The sequence below is a fragment of the Sycon ciliatum genome, chromosome 1 (genome assembly GCF_964019385.1).
Source record: "Sycon ciliatum chromosome 1, ocSycCili1.1, whole genome shotgun sequence".
NCBI lineage: Eukaryota > Metazoa > Porifera > Calcarea > Leucosolenida > Sycettidae > Sycon > Sycon ciliatum.
The window spans coordinates 11951886-11976665 of record NC_088643.1 but is presented as its reverse complement, the minus strand read 5'-3'; the positions used below and the strand labels follow the sequence as shown (position 1 = coordinate 11976665).

The following is a 24780-nucleotide window of genomic DNA, read 5'->3' as shown; positions in this document are numbered from 1 at the left end:
CGTTTCGCTTAACAAAGGAAGCGCGGCCATGACACATCCCTTTTGAAAGAGTTTTAAAACTTACAATAGGTTTATTCATACTTTCTGTTTCCTTGGTAGGTATCACCATGGCAACAGTTGGCAAACAGAAAACACAGCCATTGCAGCACACAGTGGGGGGTGGTCAGGCAGACCAACAACGGACGTCCAACAAATGTGAACCAATCTTCAAACAACCAACATCAGCTGAAACAACCGCCAATGTAACGAGAACGGGTACGACATGCAATACAACATTGACTACAACACAGGATTCAACAAGATCATCAACTTCAAGCCAGTCATCTCTACCGGACAAAGACCGACACTTCACTGGCAGGGATGACATTGTTACAGAGATCAGTCACAACATTCTCACAACAAAGTCCAAATCATCATCTACACGGGTGCAGAGTCTTGTGGCACCAGCTGGTTTTGGGAAGACGTCCGTAGCCATTGCTGTGGGACATATATGTCGCAATGCTGGTTGTCGTGTGGAGTTCTTTGACTTACGCGGTGTAGCTGGTGTTGACGCTGCCCAGGCAATAATTCAAAGCCGACTCGAAACAAATCCTGTTTCATCTGAAACTACTTGCAAGACAACGAAATCAACTGATGGCATGGATGATGATGGTCGCAAACAACAAATGTTAGTTATTCTGGATAATGCTGAGGATGCTATCCAAGCTGGTGCTGATAAAGATTTCCAGCTACAAGATGTTGTGGAACGACTTCTTCGACTACAACACAACGTTCATGTCCTACTGACAAGTCGTGTTTGCTTTGACCTACACGCTGCCCAGTTTAAACTACAACAACACCGTCTTGATGGTCTGACAAAGGTTTGTGCTGTTGATCTTCTCCATGGTCTATGTGTTGAAGGTAGTGTGAGCATTGAAGATACACAGAGGTTAGTGGATCATTGTGGAAATGTTCCACTTGCTGTACGCATTACAGCTGGTCTTCTACAAGGTGGTCGCCTAACTCCCGCAATGTTGCTGGCGTTGTTCAAGAAGATTGGTCTTGATGTGTTTAACGATGATGGTCTGAAACCGAATCATCGAATTCTGCAGCTGTTGAAAGTAGCATACAACACATTACGTCAGACTGACAAGGAATCATTCCATGCTCTATCTCAACTGCGTTCCTCCTTCTCATCTAAATGTGCTTGTGCAATGGTGGATTTTGGTGGTGATGATGCTACTGTGGTTCATCTTCTGCGCTTTGATCCGTTGATCAAGATTTGTTTCCTGGATTACAATTCGTGTTTGGATCGCTACTCGTTACAACCATTTATCGCCGAGTTTGGTCGTTACCAATGCCCAGAAGACAAGCAACACATGTACCAACAGCGAATGTGCAAGCATTTCCTGGGCTTTGTGAAAGAAGTTGATTTCTATAGAGGTTGTGGTGCAGACAAAGCAGTGTATTGGAGTTACCAATTGCTTCAGGAAAGGGTGAACATACAGGTGGCGTTGTCTGTTGTTGATGTTTTGTCTGGCGATGACTTGCTTCCTTTCTCTGAATTAGCAGGGGGGTCGGGTATCCTACTTGCCTTGTTTGGGAGAGCAATGTTTGTTGGAGAGTTTGTGGACAGGATACAAAGATTGGACACAACACCGCTATCTGTACAAGCTGACAGCATTTGCACCTCGGTCCTGTGTTGTTTTTTCCGTCGAAGCATTGCAGATTCTGATGTCACTTTCGAGAGTTTGGATTCCAGAACCCAAATGCTCCTAGAGAAATCTGAACAAGAACTGACTGGAGTGGAGTCACAGTTGCAGCTACCTTTGATGCAACTTTCTCTGGAGTCATGCAGGGTAATCATGTCTCTGGACATCGACTGCAGGGAAGGACAGGTTGAACTGAGCCAGGAAACGCTATCCCGTCTTCAGGTGGTGTACCAGCGTGTTACAACAACACTGGGAATGGGTCTTGCAACAGGTGTCACTGAATGTGCCCTGAAACTCATTCAACTGTATTGTTCCACTCTGCTAAACAAGGATATACCCAATGTACAGGTGGTAGAAGACCTTGCTGAGAGAGTGATGTCATCATACTTCCTATCACAGGATGGTGCAGTCAGGTCATGTGCCGTAATGTACGGTTTTCTGCAACAGTGCATTGTTGTGATCCTGGGCAAGGTCATGTCAAGTTCCTGTAGCAGTGAGTGGATTATTTCACCATCATTGCTTACAACACTGGGTATAGCACTGTGCAAGTGGAAACATGTACCAACTGCTATCAGCCGCACGATTAATGCCCATGACGACTCTACCACAGTGGCAGCTTTCCAGGTACAACAGTACCTATACTCCATGGATAATGACACAGTCACCACACTACTGTACATGTACTTGGATGGTATGTACACCAACCTGTACATACCCTTGGTAGTAAATGGAAGGGCACACACAACTCCAAAGGGTCTCACTCTACCAGCACAGCATCCCTACAACATTGTGATGGACTATGTCAGGAGATGGTGTCATGGCTCAAATCCAGCAGATCACACAACAGCACTGATTAACAACTGTAGTCAGAACAAGGTACCTAATCTGGAAGTGATGCAGTATTGTATTCTGATGGCCAGAGCAATGCTCCTGTCACAGGTAAGCTGGTAGTGCAATGTTCACAGTTCAGGGTACCATAACTGTTTTTCATCCGCACTCCACTCTGAATGGAACATTGTATTGCAAACCAGTGTACTCAGTAATTATCTACTGTATGGGGTCTGTCTCTCTAAGGTTGATTTCTTTAAAAACACAGAGGGAAATGTGATAATTTTGAACATTGTTAACTGGTGAAGTGGAATTTGTTCCATTCTGCTATATCAGCCTGATTTGTTATTATTGTGCATGATGTTCTCTGTTTCGAGTGTACAGGCCTTAGTTCAGTGACTTTCTTTTCTACACTTTTCTTTGTGGTGTGCTTTGCTCTAGAATACTCTCTTCGCGACTGATGTTAGTTCCACACTCTTCCCAGTGTTGAAGTCACTTGTTAAGGATCTCAGTGCTTGCCTGCCAAGCAAGTGTGCAACTGGTCTCTCGGTGTCTGGAATTGTGTACTTACCAGTACAAGCTTGGGACATTCCTCCACCGTACATCTCTCTCTTTGCTGCCCTACATCATCAATCCAAGAGAAGCCAAGTGAGCATTGATCACCACATTGCACTACTGGAATGGTGTCCACGTGTAGCAGCATGTTTTGTCTGCTATGACCTGGACAACATCACAGCATGTCCTCGCTGTGGCATGGCTTACCTGTGTGGCAAACATCGTCAAACTGATGAACACCTACGTGAACACAACCAACACTGTGCTATGCTGGCAGCACTCAGACATCGCATACTACAGTAAGTTATCATCAACTGACATGACAGATTGTGAGTGCTGTGTGATGAACTGGTTTGTTAGTGCCTTGGTATCGTGAGAAAATTACGGCTCAGTCTACGTGTAAACATTTCTGGGTGGGGGGGGGGGGGGCAGGTGTGTGTGTGGGGGGGGGGGGGCAGGTGTGTGTGGGGGGGGGGCAGTGCCGGTGTGTGTGGGGGGGGGGGGGCGAGGGGGCGGGGATAGAGGTGTGTGTGGGGGGGGGGGGGGGTATGTGTGTGTGGGGGGGGGGGGGTGCTGATGTGTGTTGTTGTTGTTGTTGTTGTTTCTTTATTTTACTTCACCATATGAACAGGCAAGACTGCCTTCTCACCGGGGCTGTTGGCCCACGGCTCTCACAATATGATGAAAATGTTTAAAATGTGTATGAAGAAGAAAGGAATGGAAAAGAAGATGAAATGAAAGGAAAGAAAACAGTAGGTATTAATTTTATGAAGGGGGGGGGGGTATGAAATGGGTATTATCATAGTTGATGAGAGAAGTATGATATACAATATTCTTGTTCTATAGACTATTTAGTACGGGCATTTCATGAGAGTCATGCATGGGCAAGGCAGGATTTGGACTAGGATAGAGGACAAGAACATAATTGATGAGCATCTGTTCAGGCAGAATCTGTGAAGAAGACATAGTAGGCACAACATCGGAGAGCTAGTTGACGAGGGAGATGAGGTCATAGCCAGACAGCAATGCTTGAAACGTGTGGCGTACGTCGCAAGCGCGAATATCAGCAGGGAGAGAGTTCCATGTGGTACTGCCAACAAAGGCGATAGAGCTACGGCCTGAGGGACCAGGTAGGAACGGCACTCTGAGCAGCTGGCTGACCTGACCACGCGTGACACAACTTCTGTCCACATCCGTGGCAATGAGGGAGTAGTAGGATTGGAACAGTGAGCTGGCTCTGCCATGAAGGCAGCGGAAGACGAAGAGAAGCAGACGTTGCACGTACAGCTGGTGGAGCTGAGGCATTGATAGTCTGGCAAATAGGCGAGCAGTGGGGGTCCTTCTGGGGAGTTGGAAGATGGCTCGTATGCCAGACTTAGCAATGCGTAGCAGTCGATGTAGCAGCAGTTTGGATAGAGCAGGAAAGAAACAGTTTGAGGCATAGCAGAGAACAGACTGGATCATACTCATGTACCAGGCCCGGCGGGCATTGAGTGAAAGGCACCGTCCATGGCGCCAGAGCTGCCCGATTGTAGTAGCAGTCTTGCTGGCAATAAAGTCCACTTGGGGCTTCCAGGACAGTTGGTCATCAAGCATGACACCGAGATACTTCGTGACTGGAGTAACATCAAGCACTGTGGTACCACACTTCACTTCAGATGGTCCATCCAGACACCCACGGGGTCTCACAAACATGTGTGTTGGGGATGGTGGGGGGGAGGGTCGAGTTGGAGGGGAGGTGTGGGAACCAAACTTTGATCATCCGTAACATCATCACGCTGTATTTTCGAGCTGCCTCTTTGTATTTCCCATTCTTGATCTTGTGCTACACTGTAATATTGGCTGCTCCTGACAATGACTCTGGCTCCTTTCGGAGTGGTGTGGCCCTTGTGGCAACCAAGCTACAGTAGTAGTAGTAGTAGTGTGTGTGTGTGTGTGTGTGTGTGTGTGTGTGTGTGTGTGTGTGTGTGTGTGTGCATGTGTGTGTGTGGGTGGGTGGGTGTGTGTTGGGTGTGTGTGTGCATGTGCATGGTGTCTGTACTTGTATGGTAGTTCATCAGTATTACGAGTGAACTATCGAGAGTCCATCGCAGGACCAGCAGGGAGGGGGGAGGGGGGGGGGATGCGGGTATGTGTGTGGGGGGGGGGGGGGGCGGCCTGAAGTGTGTATGGGTGGGGGGGAATTGGAGAGGAGGTATGTGAAGCAAACTTTTGATCATCCGTAATATCATCACGCCATATTTTCGCACTACCTCTATGTATTGCCCATTCGTATTACACGGCAACATCGGCTCAGTGAGACAGACTGAAGACTGTGTGTGTGTGTGTTTGTTTGTGAGTGTATGTGTGGATGTGTGTGCGTTTGTGTGTTTGTATACGTGTGTGTGTGTGTGTGTGTGTGTGTGTGTGTGTATGTGTGTGCGTATGTGTGTGCGTGTGTGTGTGTGTGTGTGTGTGTATGTATGTGCGTATGTATGTGTATGTGTGTGTATGTATGTGTGTGGGAGGGAGGGGGGGGGGGGGCTTTACTTGTACTTGTATGGTAGTGATTCAGTAATACGAGTGGACTACCGATGAGTCCATGGCAGGATCAACAGTAGAGGGAGGGGGGGGGGGGGGGGGGTACTCGCACAAGACCTTTGATTTTCTGTAGGATCCCACACGGTATATTTCTACTGTCCCTCTGTATGACCCCTTCTAGGGCCAATGTGACATTGTAACGATGGGTTTATAGAACAGGCGGGAGTCTTTCACAGTGTGTATGCGGAAAACAAATGGCAGAATGTGTGAGGGAATGTCGCTTCTATACTATGTGTGCAACGTATCCTGTCATACTGTCACCTCTTTTACAGCTTGATCGGTTATTTAGATTGTGTGCAAACACTGCCTGTAGATTCCAGTCATGATGTCATTATGGGTCATGATTATTATAACAATGACTTCATTCTTAATTATATCACCAACGCATGCAATCCATAAGACGCATTCTATGTCCAGAGCTTCAAGTAAATGGTTGATTCTGCCTGTGTGTGTTGTGTGGTATGTGTGCGGGTGTGGTGGTGTGTGTTTGGGCGCGTGTGTGTGTGTGCGTTTATGTGCACTCTTCCCGTTGTACATTCTACAGGGCTAGCTGAGCTTCTGAGGATCTCTACTGGATAGTGTTTAGCAGTTGAGATTGGTGAAAGTGACAGCACTGGACAGGGATCACTGATTTCAAGCAGCTACTGCAGTAAGAGATACTCCAAGAGCACACTACCTGTCATTGATCGCAACACTATGACATCACTTGTATAGACATGATGTATACAGATTGTCTATGACACACAGTGTTGTGTTACTATGTAGATATAATGATCAACTGAACTACATGTACTGTCTAGTCCAGTCTACTGTGGTATCAGTTTTACTGAATATGTTCATGTCTACTCTCACCTACTGTTTTTACACTAGTCACTGTACAGAATAGTTACCGGTATGTCAGTTAAACCTGGAAAACTCTACTCTACAAATGTTTATACTGCAATGTATATTGCCATAGCAGTCAGCATACCCTGTACATACAAGTTCATGCTACTATCCTTGAGATACACATCATATTTTACTCTAGTATTGAAATCTAGCAGCACTGCTAGCATTGGTGTGACAAATGTAGAAATGCCCGTTGCAGCCGCTGTGTACTATCACGTCAAAGCATGAAGCATCACAAATGTAGCCATTGTTCGACCTGAGCAAGCACAGACCGCAGCTCCTTCCACATTGTTTCCCATTGTGGCCAGCTTTCCAGTAGCCCACAGGACATATCCTGCCTGAACATGGCAATGTGTCCAAAATCCAAATGTGTTTGTGTGTACGTACGAGCACGCGCGCACGCACGTGTTTGTGTGTGTGTGTGTGTTTGTGCACGTGAATGTGTTTGTGGTGGGGGGGGGGGGGGGGAGGTGCACATGGATGTGCATGCACGTGCGTGTGTTTGTTATGTGTGTATATACATACTCAGCGGGACAGCATGCCAAACTAAAGTGTGCCCATTCATCCCAAGCTCATGAACGGGATCCTACCTCTGCCAGTATTTGCAGTATGTTACCATCAGTAATATGCAGCAGTGTTGTAATGATCAAATTCACCATGGTTAAGATCTACAATGTACTGTCGTGAACATTGAAATCAGATGGGATGACCGGGACCGGCACCCTATACTGCTTTTAACGTGTACACACACTGTCCATGTACGCGCACTATAGTTAACGTACACACCATAAAAATGGATCAGCAGTGCTCACGGCTGCAAGGTCAGCGCCACGTGGCCGCTTGACTTTTCAACGGATTTCAAAGCCCACGACAGTACCTGTCCCTCCAGGAATCCGCGGGCAGAAAGTTGAAATTCTGCGCAGAATTCTGCGCCCACAAATCGCTACATTATGCGGCGGATAGCGTGAATTCTGCGGCAATACTGCGGTATTTCTGCGGCGCTGCACCGGCGAAAAGACATGGCTATATGCTATGTTCAAGTATCAATAAAAAATATTTAGTGGTCGAAAACACACGATAGGCTCAATACAGTAACGAATAAAACTCGCTCGACTTTGAATGCAACAAAATAGTGACAGGACACTGCACTGTGCATGTGCATGAATATGAAGCGCGTGCTCGCATTGCCCCCAAACCGTGATTTTCACGATTCTGCGGTGAAAACTGTGAATTCCGCGGGATATTCAAAAAACATGAATTCCGTGGAATTCCGCGGATTTTGCCGCGCCCGCGGATTCCTGGAGGGACAGCAGTTCCTTCAAGTGTAGATAAATGGAGGTGGCAAACGTCACGGACCATGATTCTGTGACGATACTGCGCCTAGAGATCACTGGCCGTGCTCATGGGCAGGCGCAAGAGTATGTAACGTCTGCGGAGGCGGGGTCTGAGCCCTCTGGATTTATTATTAGTATTATTGCAAATAGCCCTGAGTAATTACACGAATGTATAAAAACCAGCATTTGCTTCCGGAAAGGATTCACAAGAATAAGATAAAAACACCATGGCTCAATGCAACTGCACATAGGAAAAGCTGCTTCTATTTTCAAGTTCAAGTGGCAATGTCAGAAAGACGGTAGACTAGCCGAGAGTTTCCAGTGCGTACAGATCCTGAACAAGCCACACACGCTCTGGATTTGGACGAGCAGATAGTTTAGATTTCCACGAGCGCAATGGCACAGTGTTCAAAACGGGCGCGGGGGTGCCAACAGCAAGTTGCAGTGTTGGCATGCTGGTATCGTACAGGCACGCCTAGACTGCATGTGATTTCAGGCTTCATATTTCAACACTTTGTATGAAGTAAGCGTAGTACTTCAAGTATAAAGCATCTTGAATAGTGACACAATTAATAATAGCCGGTAAGTAGTTGTGATGTCATAGCAGTACAGCAGGTAAGTAGTAGTGATGTCATTGCAGTACAGCCTGTAAGTAGTAATGATGTCATGGCCAATATTTTGCTTGTAACTTGAAAATATTCACAATATAGTCCCTCTCCATGCTTCCAGGATGGTGGAACGGGCGGAACTTGAAATGGAAAAGAAACTGTGAACGGGCCTAGCTGAGAAAGAAAAAGAACTTCTTGGTGATGGCTTGGAAAAATGAACATTGGCTATGAGAGCCGTCACTGATAAGACTGGAAGATAGAACATAGATTGGGCCTAGCTAGGGCACTAATGAATGTGGCACATAAAAAACCATTGGCTGTGTGAATAATAATATTATCAGCGGCATACTTGAAGTAGTCAGGGTAGGTAAGTGTAATTTGTCATGAGACCAGTATTGATGGTGGATATGCTAAAATACATATACATGTAGAAAAGTGATGATACAGTGGTCCCTCTATAATCCGGCACCATTTGTGCCACGAAAATCTGCTGGATTAACAAATCTGATTTACTGCTGCAATGTACATGAAGAGGACATTTTGGCTACTGAAAATTGTGCTGGTTTATCGAGGGTGCTGGATTATAAAGTGCCGGATTAGAGAGGGACGACTGTACTAGCATTGAAACTGGAGAATGGGACGGTCAAGGGTGGACTGTGAGGAGACTAGCATTGAAACTGGAGAATGGGACGGTCAAGGGTGGACTGTGAGGAGACTAGCATTGAAACTGGAGAATGGGACGGTCAAGGGTGGACTGTGAGGAGACTAGCATTGAAACTGGAGAATGGGACGGTCAAGGGTGGACTGGGAGGAGACTAGCATTGAAACTGGAGAATGGGACGGTCAAGTGTGGACTGTGAGGAGACTAGCATTGAAACTGGAGAATGGGACGGTCAAGGGTGGACTGGAAGGAGACTAGCAACAGCAGTGAGGATGCACACATGCACATGCACTGCCGACTTAACCTTTTTACTGGCATTTCTTCGGTTCGTCCGGAATCAGAACGTTGGCTGGGGTGGTGCCAAGTAGCATGGGGTGGCGCTCGTACGACTTTGATTTACGGAAGCGACTGTCCGTGCCATACAGAAAATCAAAGATTCCTGCATAGCAGCAGCCAACATAAACAAAAAAATGTCAGTTTTTATTATTACACAGTAGGTATCGGTTATAGCGTGGGCGTTTGAAAAACGACTTTCTATTTTTATATCCGATATTTATTACACACGATATTGAAAATCAAGTGTGACATATCATGTGCATGTGCGCAGAGTCAGGAAGATCATCCTACATGCAATGTAGTGCTACTGTGCATGCGGCTGGTCATAGTCCCATAGCCTCATAGGCTGACCATTGTGGCTATGCAACATGAGTTACATGACCACAACAGTTGAACCTGCAGCATTACGTAGTCTACGACCCAACGCGAGTCAGATCAGAACTGCATTGAACAGATGTTATTACTACAGGCGATATACTTTGTACTAATCTGGTATGTTTTGCTACACAAAGTCCATTTTTAGGACCGATATATTCGGCTGTCCGATAAAATTGCCTGTAAGAATAAATGTGCACTTGAAACCCATGTTATGATTATGAAAACATGAGAGTTCATTCTTGTAGGCAGTATATTCTTTTACACGACCACGCTATAACCGATACGCACTGTACGAGGTACACAAACTCACCGGCAGGCACATGGGGCTAGCATGGAGTCAGCAGTACATGGGGCTAGCATGGAGTCAGCAGTACATGGGGCTAGCATGGAGTCAGCAGTACATGGGACTAGCATGGAGTCAGCAGTACATGGGGCTAGCATGGAGTCAGCAGTACATGGGGCTAGCATGGAGTCAGCAGTACATGGGGCTAGCATGGAGTCAGCAGTACATGGGGCTAGCATGGAGTCAGCAGTACATGGGGCTAGCATGGAGTCAGCAGTACATGGGGCTAGCATGGAGTCAGCAGTACATGGGGCTAGCATGGAGTCAGCAGTACATGGGACTAGCATGGAGTCAGCATTACATGGGGCTAGCATGGAGTCAGCAGTACATGGGGCTAGCATGGAGTCAGCAGTACATGGGGCTAGCATGGAGTTAGCAGTACATGGGGCTAGCATGGAGTCAGCAGTACATGGGGCTAGCATGGAGTCAGCAGTACATGGGGCTAGCATGGAGTCAGCAGTACATGGGGCTAGCATGGAGTTAGCAGTACATGGGGCTAGCATGGAGTTAGCAGTACATGGGGCTAGCATGGAGTCAGCAGTACATGGGGCTAGCATGGAGTCAGCAGTACATGGGGCTAGCATGGAGTCAGCAGTACATGGGGCTAGCATGGAGTCAGCAGTACATGGGGCTAGCATGGAGTCAGCAGTACATGGGGCTAGCATGGAGTCAGCAGTACATGGGGCTAGCATGGAGTCAGCAGTGAGATGGTGCTGGTGAGGTCTGCCATGCTCAACTGACCAGAGGTCTCGGCATCATCGAATGGCAGACTCACCAAACTGAGGGCATTGTAGTGCATTGAATCAGAATCAGACGATACATATAGGAACATTCATGGTAAGAAGAGACAACAACCATGACACTGGTATGCAAGTGAACTGCTGCCGTGCTGGAAACAGGGAGCATTTCTTTTCTGTTGATGGGGGCAGCGATTGGGGGAGTAATAAAGTCGTCACCAAAGAAATCCAGCCAATGCCATGGATACCTATACAGTGGCATGGTGCCTGTCACAATCGCATTCATGCATTTACAGTCATTAGAGGGTCTACCGGCATAGCACTGAACTAAAACAGTCCGCCGCTCTGCACTCTGCCTGCTGCAGTCGAGTCGAGCACAGCACAGACTGTGCACTGCAGAGTGCAGTCCCGACAGCAGAGCATGTGCCATGCACTAGGCTTGTACACTAGCACTAGCAGTGGCAGTGCATGCTACCCATGCACAGTACAGCTACCGGTAGCAGTGGCAGTGCACGCTGCCCATGCACAGTACAGCTACTGGTAGCAGTGGCAGTGCATGCTACCCATGCACAGTATAGCTACTGGTAGCAGTGGCAGTGCATGCTGCCCATGCACAGTACAGCTACCCGTAGCAGTGGCAGTGCATGCTACCCATGCACAGTACAGCTACCGGTAGCAGTGGCAGTGCATGCTGCCCATGCACAGTACAGCTACCGGTAGCAGTGGCAGTGCATGCTACCCATGCACAGTACAGCTACTGGTAGCAGTGGCAGTGCATGCTGCCCATGCACGGTACAGCTACCGGTAGCAGTGGCAGTGAATGCTGCCCAAGCACAGTACAGCTACCGGTAGCAGTGGCAGTGCATGCTGCCCATGCACGGTACAGCTACCGGTAGCAGTAGCTGTACTGTGCTTGGGCAGCATAACATTGGCCGGGTTTTTTGGCTACGACTGTAATTTTCTCTGTGCAAATTTCGAAAAGTTAGCACGTGGCTTTATACATGCGGTCAGAACTTTCTTTTTGGGGGAGGGAGTATTTCCTTTTAGGGGTACAGTTAGGGGTTGGGGGGGGGGGGGGGGAGAGCAGGATGTTTAGTACAGCTACTGAAGTACCAATCAATGCAGAATGCACACACTACACTACTAACCTTGCATGATTGTAGTCGTGGTACTCGTTGGACGGCATGAACGGCAGGTGGAAGCCGCAGTGTTCGACGGACACGGAGGCCAGCGAGATACTGGCCCACAACAGCAGCAGCATACAGTGAGAGCCGAGCAGGACGGGACCAGCCATTACCGGTAATTTGTTTGAGAGGAAATCCTGGACTGGTGACAGTACAGGCTCGAGATGCTGATCGGCGAGGTCCACACGCGGTGAACCTTGTGAACGTGTTTTTCATCGCTGCCAAGCTCCTCAAGAGGCTTCAGCTCCTGGACTATCCTTTCTGCTTTCGCTCACTGTGATAATCGCTGGCAACCCTGGCTACGTCATTAGTCACAAAGCTCGCTAGCAGTGGTCACTCGGCGGGGGGGGGGGGGGGGGGACACTCGCCCCATGTCCGAAATTTCGACTCCACCGTCTCATACTCTTGGACTAGAGACACATTGAGTACTCTTGGACTATATATGCACCGAGTTGAACTGTATAGATCCGGTAGAACAACAAGACACGTGCACTATTGCAGGCAACGGTTTAGATCTGTTGACCATCTAGCCACGCACTGAATTATTTCCATTTTGACGTTTGAATAGATGTTCAAAATATCCAACACGCAGTTCAGTTCAGTTGGCTCAGTCCTCCAGTCTGCGGTCATCAAAATCATGCCATTCATGGCGATCAACACGCTTTCTCTTACAACTCGGTCTGGCTGTGCTCAATCTTGACCATTATCACTGCCATACTGGGACCAACAGTTTACTCGATTTATAAAACATTAATTCTCGGTTCACTCCATAATGGAAACTAATTATTGCGCTCGTAGATCTACTCTGCAATCATCAGCCAATAATCCAAGGAACCGAAAAGAATCCTATCAGCTGTGTCAGATCAACGCTTTCTTCGTGCACACATGCGCCATGGCAACCATGACCGGAGTCGGAGACTGGCGGAGAGTCGGAGACTAGACCCCACCCTCACTCAGGGCAGTCAGGCCCAACGCCGGCCAAATACGAAGACTACTGCCAGTAGACCTACTGGCTGCATCGACCGCGTTGACGTAATCGTTGTCATCTCCTTCCGACTATTTTTTACTATTTTTACTATTCTCTTAGTGCCGATACTGATACAGTGATAGCGAAGAGCCCAGGCGATCGAGCTGATGCTGAACATTTCAAGCGTGATTTTCGAAGAGCTGTTTGCCCTCATGAAATTCGCTCTGTACCTGAGCCACAACTGATTAACGGCTTGTACTTGAAAGTACGTGTTATTGCTTGAGAAAAGACAACTCTTTGGTCCGAAAAAGTTATGCAGTAACTCGATGTCGATCGTGATCAGTCCGCAGTGCGAGTGAACTGTGGTTACGCGGACAGGCTAGAGTGGGAACAATGGCAGACAGGGTGCGCTATAACATAGCCTTCTTACTTTCCAATCTAGATGCATCCCTGATCTTGGAACTCTTGCTGGAGAATGATGTGCTGGACGTTGATGAATATAAAACTGCCTCCAGCAAGGAGAACGTGAAGTCTGATCTGACGAAGTACGTGGTGAGGTTGATGCTAACGAAAACGGAGGAACAGGTGGATTCGTTCCTGAGGCTCATTCAGCACAGCCAGCCTCATGTAGCTGAACATGTTGCCAGTACCATGGCGAAGCGACGCGATGCAACTGCCAGTGGGAAAAGTGCCCGTCCAACGAAGCCAACGTCGGCAGATGATGAGTCAACACGTGGCTCGTCCTCCGGTAAGTGTTCACATTGATCATTACACTTTACAATGGCGTAGGAAGATGGGTTGGGGGGGGGGGGGGGCTCGTTGAACATTCGTGTAACTACAGTCGTCCCTCTCTAATCCGGCACTTGTTTATCCAGCACCCTTGCAAACCAGCACACTCTCTGGCGGAACGGATTTTTTCAGTTAATTTTCTACGCTTTAATCCGGCACTTGAATTCCGCCTCCAGCAGCGATTTTCTGCAACAAATAACTCAAACTGTACATACTTAGATTTTCTAATCCAGCAGTTGTACATCGCATAACGTCAGGGAGCATTGTAACATACACAACACATGTAACATACTACACTTGGGAATTTCCTATGCCAGAGCATAGGATATTCCCAAGTGTATGTTAAAGACATGCATTCCACAAAGTACTTGGATTGACACAGAAAATCCCTACGTTTTGATGTACGACACAAACATGTATGTTAACAGGTGGGCCGGATTGGAGGGCAGGATTTGATAATCCAGCACCCTTGTTAATCCAGCAGAACATGTTGTTGCAAAAGGTGCCGTATTAGAGAGGGACGACTGTACATGACTTGTACAGTCCTGCTCAATGAAATCCAGTCACAGCGTCACTCAAGTTCACGCTGGAATGAAATCCCAGTCACAGCGTCACTCAAGTACGCGCTGGAATGAAATCCAGTCACAGCGTCACTCAAGTATGCGCTGGAATGAAATCCAGTCACAGCGTCACTCAAGTATGCGCTGGAATGAAATCCAGTCGCAGCGTCACTCAAGTACACGCTGGAATGAAATCCAGTCACAGCGTCACTCAAGTACACGCTGGAATGAAATCCAGTCACAGCACCACTCAAGTACACGCTGGAATGAAATCCAGTCACAGCGTCACTCAAGTACACGCTGGAATGAAATCCAGTCACAGCATCACTCAAGTACACGCTGGAATGAAATCCAGTCACAGCGTCACTCAAGTACGCGCTGGAATGAAATCCAGTCACAGCATCACTCAAGTACAAGCTGGAATGAACGTTGCGCAGCCCTAGACCTGCGAACATTGGGCTGCAAAATGGTGCAAAGCACAAACTTGAGTGACGCAACTGAATTTCATTGAGCAGCACTGCCAGTACTTACTTGTTAGCAGTGAGAAGTGCTTACAGAGATCAATTAGTTTATGCATTCACATCAATCGTATTGAGAGCTGACCCTGGGGATGCAGTGTGTTCAGTTAGATGGACAGTCCTGAGGTTATAACCAGATCTACATGACGATTCTGTAGATGTACAAGAAATGCAGGTGCCACCGACGTGAAGTACTGTCATGGGTCACTAGATTATTGCTAGGGAGTTCAGTTCCAGCCTGGGTCAGGTGAAAACTGCAGTCACAACTTGCGTGTACATTTACAATGGGGCCCGCGTGAAAGCTCTTTGGCCTGACTTCGAGCCCGCTTCTATCTGATCCCATGGCCAGTGCTCCCTTGTCGATGCTATTTTTAGGTAGCTGAGGTCATCGCCTTTCCATTGATGCCACACATGCCATGCTTGGACAAAAAAGATGGAGCCGCGATTTGCACAGAGGCATAGCGAAGTACTGATTTCGACCAGATGCATACTCGGCCCCGGGAGGTACACCCAATTTTCGTGTTCAGCAGCCTCGAATTAGTCTAAAACAAGAGGATTCCAGAACATTTAGCCTCGCACTGTATCGCAGTAGAAGGAACATTATCACAGAAGCCAGCCCACAGCGATTTCCCGGTGTTGGACGTAAAAATCGAGTGAATTGCCCGCTCACTGTAGAAGCTGTGACGGTGAAAGCATGTGAGTTGTGCAAGCAGGTACACCCGACATGCATGCCGTGCAGCACATGCATGCACACGGCGCCATGCATGTGCACACCCTGTACCCCCATGCACTTCAGTTCGCACGCGCATCTATGCACCAAATAGTGCAGTGCTGGACGGAAACCACACCGTCCCCATTCATACTTGAATTACTTTCTGTGACTGCTCAGTTGTTCATTTTACAAACTTCAATCATAACTTTAACTTTGGTTTAGGTAAAGTAAAAAGTAATTTATCGTGTCCGTTCCTGAAGGGAACACACGACGGCCGCTAACACCCGGTAACCCCTAGCGGCATTGCCTTTGGATTGCCTTTGAATTTATGTTTCAAACTTTCGCAGGTCGTTTCTGAAACCTTCCCGGTTCACAAAAAATAGCGTTTCATGCGAAACTTTCGAATATGATTTTTCGAGTGAAGTTCCTACTATTGCTTTGCATCGTAGCTGCTGATGAGGGTTGTTTTTCTCAAGTTCTGCAGTTTACTTCGAAATCGCAAACATTGCTTTAGTCGGAGTCAGTTGGTCTCATTGCTACGCCGGCTGCAGCTATAGTGCAGCTTTCCAGAAAATACCACTTTCCAGACAAAATGTTCAACTGACACTCAGTACAGTAGTTCTTTGAGAGAGAAGATTGCAAGGTACTTTGGCGGCGGTCATAAATTTGAACATTTCCATGGAAATACTGAGCACGGGATTACCAGCCATCATTCTATGACCTCCAAAAAATCTCCGAGACCAGGTCAACATAGGCATCAACACCATTGTGGAAAATCCACTATCAGTGGAACATGACTTTGTTACTAGCCGTAGAGTTCTAGCAAAACCACTGGTAGGAGATAAGCCCAGGATTCTTGTTTGTAATAGCTGGAACCGAGGTGTTATTTTTGAACGTGAACTTATCCCTCTGTCATTGCTCAGTGCACACAACAGTCTGATAACACTACCATTAGGCCAAACTAAAGAAGGTGTGTGGTTCGACTAACATGGACATTTTTTTTACGGGCGGGCGGGCGGATTTTTTTTTTAAATATATTTTCTAGTACATGTAAATACACTGTACTGCCTTTAGACACCCAGTACATCGGCATTATTACGCAGTGTTATGCCATACATGTTGTTTAAAGGGATCACTGGCTAATACTTTGAAACATTGTGTAGCTCTGGAACGAGAAGAGAATAACTTCAAGCGGTGACTCTGACTGTCCAAATCATCAAGCAAATGAAGAACGATGCGAGTTGAAAGTAAGTTCGGGAACTACTTCGAACTCAATCGAAGTACAAATTGTACAATGTACCGGTACATGTATTGCTAGTTTGGTGTCGGCGTGCACGAATACATGGGCTTTTTCCATCGACGCTTCCTATGCTTGCACACATGGAGCAGCAACTTACCGGTACAGGTGAACTATCGTTCCCAATACACGAGGAAAGTGCAATCTCGTCTGTCCTTCATCCCAAAACAGAAGGCCGTCCTTAATCTGGAACGAGGCAATCACTCTCAACCGGACGGTCACTTCAAAATAAGTCTCGCCAGTCTGCCGGTGGTCGTATCGAGTAGACTCTACTACCAGCACAAGGCAGCAGTCGTACCACTCACTGCACTGCACTGCAGTACAACTACAAGTCAAGTCCAAAAGGAGCCGCCTAGCCTGCGTCCGCAGACTCACGCTGCACAACACGTAGACGTGGACGTGTTCAGTCCACGTACGTCAGTCACACGACAGCCCGCCGAAAAAAAGTTACGGTCGGGCTGAAAAATGTACGGTCGGTCGGGTGAGTCGAACCACAGACCTTCTTCAGTGTGGCCTTACTATGATTTTTAACTTACTTTCTCCGTTGATAAGCAAAACTTCTTAATAGGGTTTTGAACTCGGATAGCGTTTTAGTGTTCCGTTTATGATCTTTCTATAGGCATTAGACACACATGTCGGTGATCTATCCCCCCCCCCCCCCAGATAGGGTAGCCATGGTGACATCCATTACTCTGATAGGCTTAGAACCTCCGATACGCGTGGAGTCCTTTGGAGAAATTTAAGAAGTATATCTCTGTCCTGACAGGATGTCACCAGAACACACCCACAGGTGCACAACACCGAAGTGAGACATGAGAAACAGAGCCTTCTTCACAATCATTCCTGTGAGCTCCTTAGCCCAGAGAGATTGCAAAATGCCTGTCAAGAAAAAAAGAGGTAAGGACAGAGCCGCTCGTATGCTGAAAATCAAATCACCGCCAACAACACCAGTTACTGTGCGCACCGGACAAAAAGACATGAAGACCCCAATCAAAAGTACGTCACTCTTCATACCGCTTACCTCACGGCAGGTAGACAGCTGACAAAGAAGTTGTTCGCGCAACTCTGCTCAGACTTTGCTTCTCTAAATGTCATTCATGATTAAATTCATGTACAGACAACTCAAGGGGTGCCATGAGCAAGTATCAAGTGATGCTCCGGTGTTGGAACTCAACTGGTCACGCAAGCGGAAAGAGTTGTGTGCGTTCGATTGAGTTATGACCGCGAAACGATGTTGAATCCATTCATGAATCGTCCCTGGCTATTCACATCACCCCATGTTAGGGTGAATGGATTCCAAACCCATTCCAGGGCTACATGACATGAAATCAAATGACAAGATTCCATTCATGAATCAATTCATGGCTGTAATCGAACGCACCCAGTGTGGCCGAGGAGGCGGTCAAAAGATCACCACTGAAATCGCACAAAAGCTGATTGTTCTAAACAATCAGAACTGAGGTCGATTGTCGTTGAACTAACTAGCCAGCAAGCTGGTAAGGGAAGGAGTAAATGTCTCACCTGTGACTGTTTGAACTAGGTACAAGGTGCTTCAGATGCGGAGACGGCGACGATACATCAAGCCGGATTTGACAGCCGAGCATAAAATAAAGCGCATGAAATTTGTCCTCTCCCAATTGAATGAGCAGACCATGAAATTCTCCGACCTGAAAAACGTGACACGTGGAGGCGAGAAGTGGTTCTGCATGATGCATGACAGGCATGCGACAGAAAATGTGGTGGTTTCACGAGGATGCAGCATACACAACCAGTGATGCTGGTACAGTCAAACCTAGCTTATCCGGTCCTCTTTTATCCAGATCCCTTGCCATCCGGGAGAAAATAATTATTGTTAGTTACCGATTTACAGCATATGCCATGCATACATACAGTATGTGTGTTCGATTATCCGGTTCCCTCGCCTATCGGATTTTTTTGTGGAAAATTGATGTGTGCGGTTATGCGAGGTCTGACTGTATGCGTCCAACCATGTGGAAATGTTGGGGCTGGGAAATGGAAGTTTGAAAAGCCGCGTGGCTCGAAGAAGTGACCAGGAGCCGGCCAGCCACTGCTGTACCAGCACGATGGTTTGTGTCCGCACACAACAAAAATCAATGGGCGTGTGTTTGCAGGACAGGAGAAAGCGAAAGGATTTGACATTCAGGTTTTTGTTCAGGCTGGACAAAACCCCGATCTCAACGCGGACGACTTGGCGTTCTTCCACAGCCTGCAGACCGACGTGTCACCGATGGTGAATGAAACCAGAAAAGGAGCTCAGAAGTTCTGCAGGCTTTGGAACCGTGCTGGCAGAGGAACCCCACTGCAAAGATGAAAAACATTAAGTTTTGGTTGTGCCGCTATGGCATCTTCCATGGGATTCTGGAGAGCGGCGGAGAGAAAAACTGCCGACAGCGGCACCGTGCAAATCGTCAAGTTCACAGTTCAAGCAAAGAAGTACGATCAAATATTTTCCCGGCATCTTTTAATGTTTACAGAGCGTGAGCTGTCAGTGTGTCAGCACCGCAGACGGGAGTCAGCGAGGAAGCAGACTCAATGCAGAGAATGAGTTGTGATCGGATTGAGATGAAGAGAGAAGTTGGACCACTTCGAAACAAACTGTGTGGCATCTATAAACTACTATCTCTCGTATGCTGCTCTGTTCTCCCCTCTGAAAACTGTGTTGTAGCCATTGAATACTTTTGACGGAACTGTAAAAAAATGCAACAAAGTTTCGCTTAACAAAGGAAGTAGGTCATACATCCCTTTTGAAAAAGATTTAAAACTTACAATAGGTTTATTCATACTTTCTGTTTCCTTGGTAGGTATCACCATGACAACAGTTGGCAAACAGAAAACGCAGCCATTGCAGCACACAGTGGGAGCTTGTCAGGCAGACCAACAACGGACGTCCAATAGATGTGAGCCAATCTTCAAACAAACAACATCAGCTGAAACAACCGCCAATGTAACTAAAACGGGTGCAACATCCAATACAACATTGACTACAACACAGGATTCAACAAGATCAACAACTTCAAGCCAGTCATCTCTACCGGACAAAGACCGACACTTCACTGGCAGGAATGACATTGTTACAGAGATCAGTCACAACATTCTCACAGCAAAGTCCAAGTCATCATCTACACGTGTGCAGAGTCTTGTGGCACCAGCTGGTTTTGGTAAGACGTCCGTAGCCATTGCTGTTGGACATGTATGTCGCAGTGCTGGTTGTCGTGTGGAGTTCTTTGACTTACGCGGTGTAGCTGGTGTTGACGCTGTCCAGGCAATGATTCAAAACCGACTCGAAACAAACCCAGCTTCATCTGAAACTACTGGCAAGGCAACGAAATCAGCTGATGGCATGAATGGTGATGGTAGCCAGTACGACATGTTATGTATTCTGGACAATGCCGAAGATGCTATCCATGCTGGTGCTGATAAAGATTTCCAGCTGCAAGATGTTGTGGAGCAACTTCTGCGACGGCAACACAACGCCCATGTCCTACTGACAAGTCGTGTTTACTTTGACCTACACGCTGCCCAGTTTAAACTACAACAACACCGTCTTGATGGTCTGACAAAGGTTTGTGCTGTTGGCCTTCTCCATGGTCTATGTGTTGAAGGTAGTGTGAGCATTGAAGATGCACAGAGGTTAGTGGATCATTGTGGAAATGTCCCACTTGCTGTACGCATTACAGCTGGTCTTCTACAAGGTGGTCGATTAACTCCAACCATGTTGCTGGCGGTGTTCAAGAAGATTGGTCTTGATGTGTTCAACGACGATGGTCTGAAACCGAATCATCGAATCCTGAAGCTGTTGACATTAGCATACAACACATTACAACAGGATGACAAGGAATCATTCCATGCTCTGTCTCAACTCCGCTCCTCGTTCTTATCTGGTTGTGCTTGTGTGATGGTGGGTTTGCCTGCAACTGATGCCAGTGTGGTTCATCTTGTACGTTTTGATCCGTTGATCAAGATTTGTTTCCTGGATTACAATTCGTGTTTGGATCGCTACTCGTTACAACCATTTATCGCCGAGTTTGGTCGTTACCAATGCCCAGAAGACAAGCAACACATGTACCAACAGCGAATGTGCAAGCATTTCCTTGGCTTTGTGAAAGAAGTTGATGACTGTAGAGGTTGTGGTGCAGACAAAGCAGCGTATTGGAGTTACCAATTGCTTCAGGAACGGGTGAATATACAGAAGGCGCTGTCTGTTGTTGATGTTTTGTCTGGCGATGACTTGCTTCCTTTCTCTGGATTAGCAGGGGGGTCGGGTATCCTACTTTCCTTGTTTGGGAGAGCAATGTCTGTTGGAGAGTTTGTGGACAGGATACAAAGATTGGACAAAGCACCGCTATCTGTACAAGCTGACAGCATTTGCACCTCGGTCCTGTGTTGTATTTGCCGTCAAAGCATTGCAGATTCTGATGTCACTTTTGAGAGTTCGGATTCCAGAACCCAAATGCTCCTGGAGAAATCTGAACAAGAACCGACAGGAGTGGGGTCACCGCTGCAGCTACCTTTGATGCAACTTTCTCTGGAGTCATGCAGGCTATCCATGTCTCTGGCCATCAACTGCAGGGAAGTACAGGTTGAGCCCAGCCAGGAAACACTATCCCGTCTGCAGGTGGTGTACCAGCGTGCTACAACAACACTGAGAATGGGTCTTGCAACAGGTGTCACTGAATGTGCCCTGAAACTCATTCAACTGTATTGTTCCACTCTGCTAAACAAGGATATACCCAATGTACAGGTGGTAGAAGACCTTGCTGAGAGAGTGATGTCATCACACTTCCTATCACAGGATGGTGCAGTCCCTTCATGTGCTGGAATGTACGGTTTTCTGCTACAGTGCATTGCTGTGATCCTGGGCAAGGTCATGTCAGGTTCCTGTAGCAGTGAGTGGATTATTTCACCATCATTGATTACAACACTGGGTATACAACTGTGCAAGTGGAAACATGTACCAACTGCTATCAGCCGCACGGTCAATGTCCATGACGACCACACTACTGTGTCTACTTTTCGGATACAACAGTACCTGTACTCCATGGATGATGACACAGTAACCACACTACTGTACATGTACATGGGTGTTATGTACAACATCCAGTACATATCCTTGGTAGTTAATGGAAGGGCACACACAACTCCATTGGGTCTCACTCTACCAGCACAGCATCCCTACAACATTGTGATGGACTATGTCAGGAGATGGTGTCATGGCTCAAATCCAGCAGATCACACAACAGCACTGATTAACAACTGTAGTCAGAACAAGGTACCTGATCTGGAAGTGGTGCAGTCTTGTATACTGACAGCTAGAGAACTGCTTGCTATTGAGGTAAGCTGGTAGTGCAGTGTTCGTAGTTCAGGTTACCATAACTGTTTTTCAACCACATTCCACTCTGAATGGAACATTGTATTGCAAACCAGTGTACTCAGTAATTATCTACTGTATAGTGTCTGTCTCTCTAAGGTAGATTTCTTGAAGAACACAGAGGGGAATGTGATAATTTTGAACATTGTAAACTATGGAAATGGAATGTGTTGCTTTCCGCTATATCAGTCTGATTTGTTATTATTGCGCATGATGTTCTCTGTTTTGAGTGTACTGGCCTCAGTTACCTTCTTTTCTACACTGTTCTTTGTTGTGTGCTTTGCTCTAGAATACGATCTTGGCGACTGATGTTAGTTCCAAACTCTTCCCAGCGTTGAAGTCATTAGTTAATGATCTCAGTGCTTGCTTGCCAAGCAAGTGTGCAACTGGTCTGTCAGTGTCTGGAATTGTGTACTTACCACCACAAACTGGAGACTATTCTCTACCGTACATCTCTCTCATTGCTGCCCTACATCATCAATCCAAGAGAGGCCAAGTGAGCATTGATCACCACATTGCACTACTGGAATGGTGTAAATGTGCAGTAGCATGTTTCGTCTGCTATGACCTGGACAACATCAAGGCATGTCCTCGTTGTGGCATGGCTTACCTGTGTGGCAAACATCGTCAAACTGGTGAACACCTAAGTGAACACAACCAACACTGTGCTATGCTGGCAGCACTCAGACATCGCATACTCCAGTAAGTTAGAGTGTTATCATCAACTCACATGACAGATTTTGAGTGCTGTGTGATAAACAGGTGTGTTAGTGCCTTGTTATCATGAGAAAATTACAACTGAGTCTGTGTAACCGTTTCTGTGTGTGTGTGGGGTGGAGGTGGGGTGCAGGTGTGTGTGTGTGGGGGGGGGGGGTAGGGGTGGGGTGGGGGTGCAGGTGTGTGTGTGTGTTTCGGAGGGGGGGGGGTGTGCCGTTGTGGGGGAGAAGGGGATAGAGGTGTGTGGGTGTGGGAGGGGGGGGGGGGGTGCAGGTATGTCTGTGTGTGTGTGGGTTGGGGGGGGGGGGGGGGAGTTGGAGGGGAGGTGTGCGAACCAAACCTTTGGTCATCCGTAACATCATCACGCTGTATTTTCGAACTGCCTCTTTGTATTTCCTATTCTTGATGTTGTGTTACACTGTAACATTGGCTCAATAAGCCAGACTTTTAAGTTTGTGTGTTTTTGTGTGTTTGTGTTTGTGTGTGTGTGTGTGTGTGTGTGTGTGTGTGTGTGTGTGTGTGTGTGTGTGTATGTTGAATGTGTGTGTGTGTTTGTGTTTGTGTTTGGTGTCTGTACTTGTATGGTAGTTCTTCAGTAATACGAGTGAACCACCGAGAGTCTGTCACAGGACCAGCAAGGGGGGGGGGGGGGGTGCGGGTATGTGTGTGTGTGTGTGTGTGTGTGTGTGTATGTGTGTGTCTGTGTGTGACTGCATGTACGGGCTCTTGTGTTGGTGATTTCTTTTTGTGGAGCGAATGCGCACTTGCTCACCTCGCAGCCTATCTCCCTGGCCAGTTTGTGAGCTGGTCGTATTCACTCAACATACCCTGCTGCCACTCAGATTGGTCTTGCACAGTGTAAACCTGTGACCAGTAAACACAGACAAGTTCCAATAAATATGTCGAAATTGCCAGAGTCGATTCTAAAAAACAAATGGCAGAATGTGTCAGGAAAAATGTCGCTTCTGTAGTATGTGTGCAACCTATCCTGCTAGACGGTCACCTGCTTTGCAGCTTGATGTTATTAAGAATGTCTATAAACACTGCCTGTAGATTCCAGTCATGATGTCATTGAGCCATGATTATTATAACAATGACTTCATTCTTATTATTATATCACCAACGCATTAAATCCATAAGACAAATTCTATGTCCAGAGCTTCAAGTATATGGTTGATTCTGCCTGTGTGTGTTGTTTGGTATGTGTGCGGGTGTGGTGGTGTGTGTTTGAACGCGTGTGTGTGTGGTGGCATGTGTTTGGGTGCGTGTGTGTGTGTGTGTGCGTGCGTGCGTGTGTGGTGGTGTGTGTGCATGTGTATGTGCACTCTCCCGGTTGTACATTCTACAGGGCTAGGTGAGCTTCTGAGGATCTCTACTGGATAGTGTTTAGCAGTTGAGATTGGTGAAAGTGACAGCACTGGACAGGGATCACTGATTTCAAGCAGCTACTGCAGTAAGAGACACTCCAACAGCACACTACCTGTCATTGATCACGACACTGTGACATCACTTGTATAGACATGATGTATACAGATTGTCTATGACACACACAGTGTTGTGTTACTATGTAGATATAATGATCAACTGAACTACATGTACTGTCTAGTCCAGTCTACTGTGGTATCAGTTTTACTGAATGTGTTCATGTCTACTCTCACCTACTGTTTTTACACTAGTCACTGTACAGAATAGTTACCGGTATGTCAGT

The 24780-nt window shown here is 47.0% G+C and overlaps 2 protein-coding genes across 2 annotated transcripts; both read left to right on the top strand.

Annotated features, from left to right (window-relative positions):
* The first annotated feature begins 49 nt into the window (after positions 1 to 49).
* LOC135813490 (uncharacterized) lies at positions 50 to 6813 on the top strand. Its single transcript, XM_065326585.1, has 3 exons — positions 50 to 2630; positions 2961 to 3373; positions 6199 to 6813. The coding sequence occupies exons 1-3, from the start codon at positions 108 to 110 to the stop codon at positions 6206 to 6208; spliced, it is 2946 nt and encodes a 981-aa protein (XP_065182657.1). The 5' UTR covers positions 50 to 107; the 3' UTR covers positions 6209 to 6813.
* Positions 6814 to 13230: 6417 nt separating this feature from the next.
* LOC135813497 (uncharacterized) lies at positions 13231 to 24717 on the top strand. The gene is made up of 4 exons (XM_065326592.1): positions 13231 to 13838; positions 19789 to 22319; positions 22645 to 23057; positions 24421 to 24717. The coding sequence occupies exons 1-4, from the start codon at positions 13484 to 13486 to the stop codon at positions 24428 to 24430; spliced, it is 3309 nt and encodes a 1102-aa protein (XP_065182664.1). The 5' UTR covers positions 13231 to 13483; the 3' UTR covers positions 24431 to 24717.
* Positions 24718 to 24780: the final 63 nt, after the last annotated feature.

Coding starts and splice junctions, on each gene's coding strand:
- LOC135813490 (XM_065326585.1), top strand. CDS start 108: ATGGCAACAGTTGGCAAACAGAAAACACAGCCATTGCAGCACACAGTG. Junction 2,631..2,960: donor GAGCAATGCTCCTGTCACAG/GTAAGCTGGTAG, acceptor GCTTTGCTCTAG/AATACTCTCTTCGCGACTGA.
- LOC135813497 (XM_065326592.1), top strand. CDS start 13,484: ATGGCAGACAGGGTGCGCTATAACATAGCCTTCTTACTTTCCAATCTA. Junction 13,839..19,788: donor AACACGTGGCTCGTCCTCCG/GTAAGTGTTCAC, acceptor TTTCCTTGGTAG/GTATCACCATGACAACAGTT. Junction 22,320..22,644: donor GAGAACTGCTTGCTATTGAG/GTAAGCTGGTAG, acceptor GCTTTGCTCTAG/AATACGATCTTGGCGACTGA.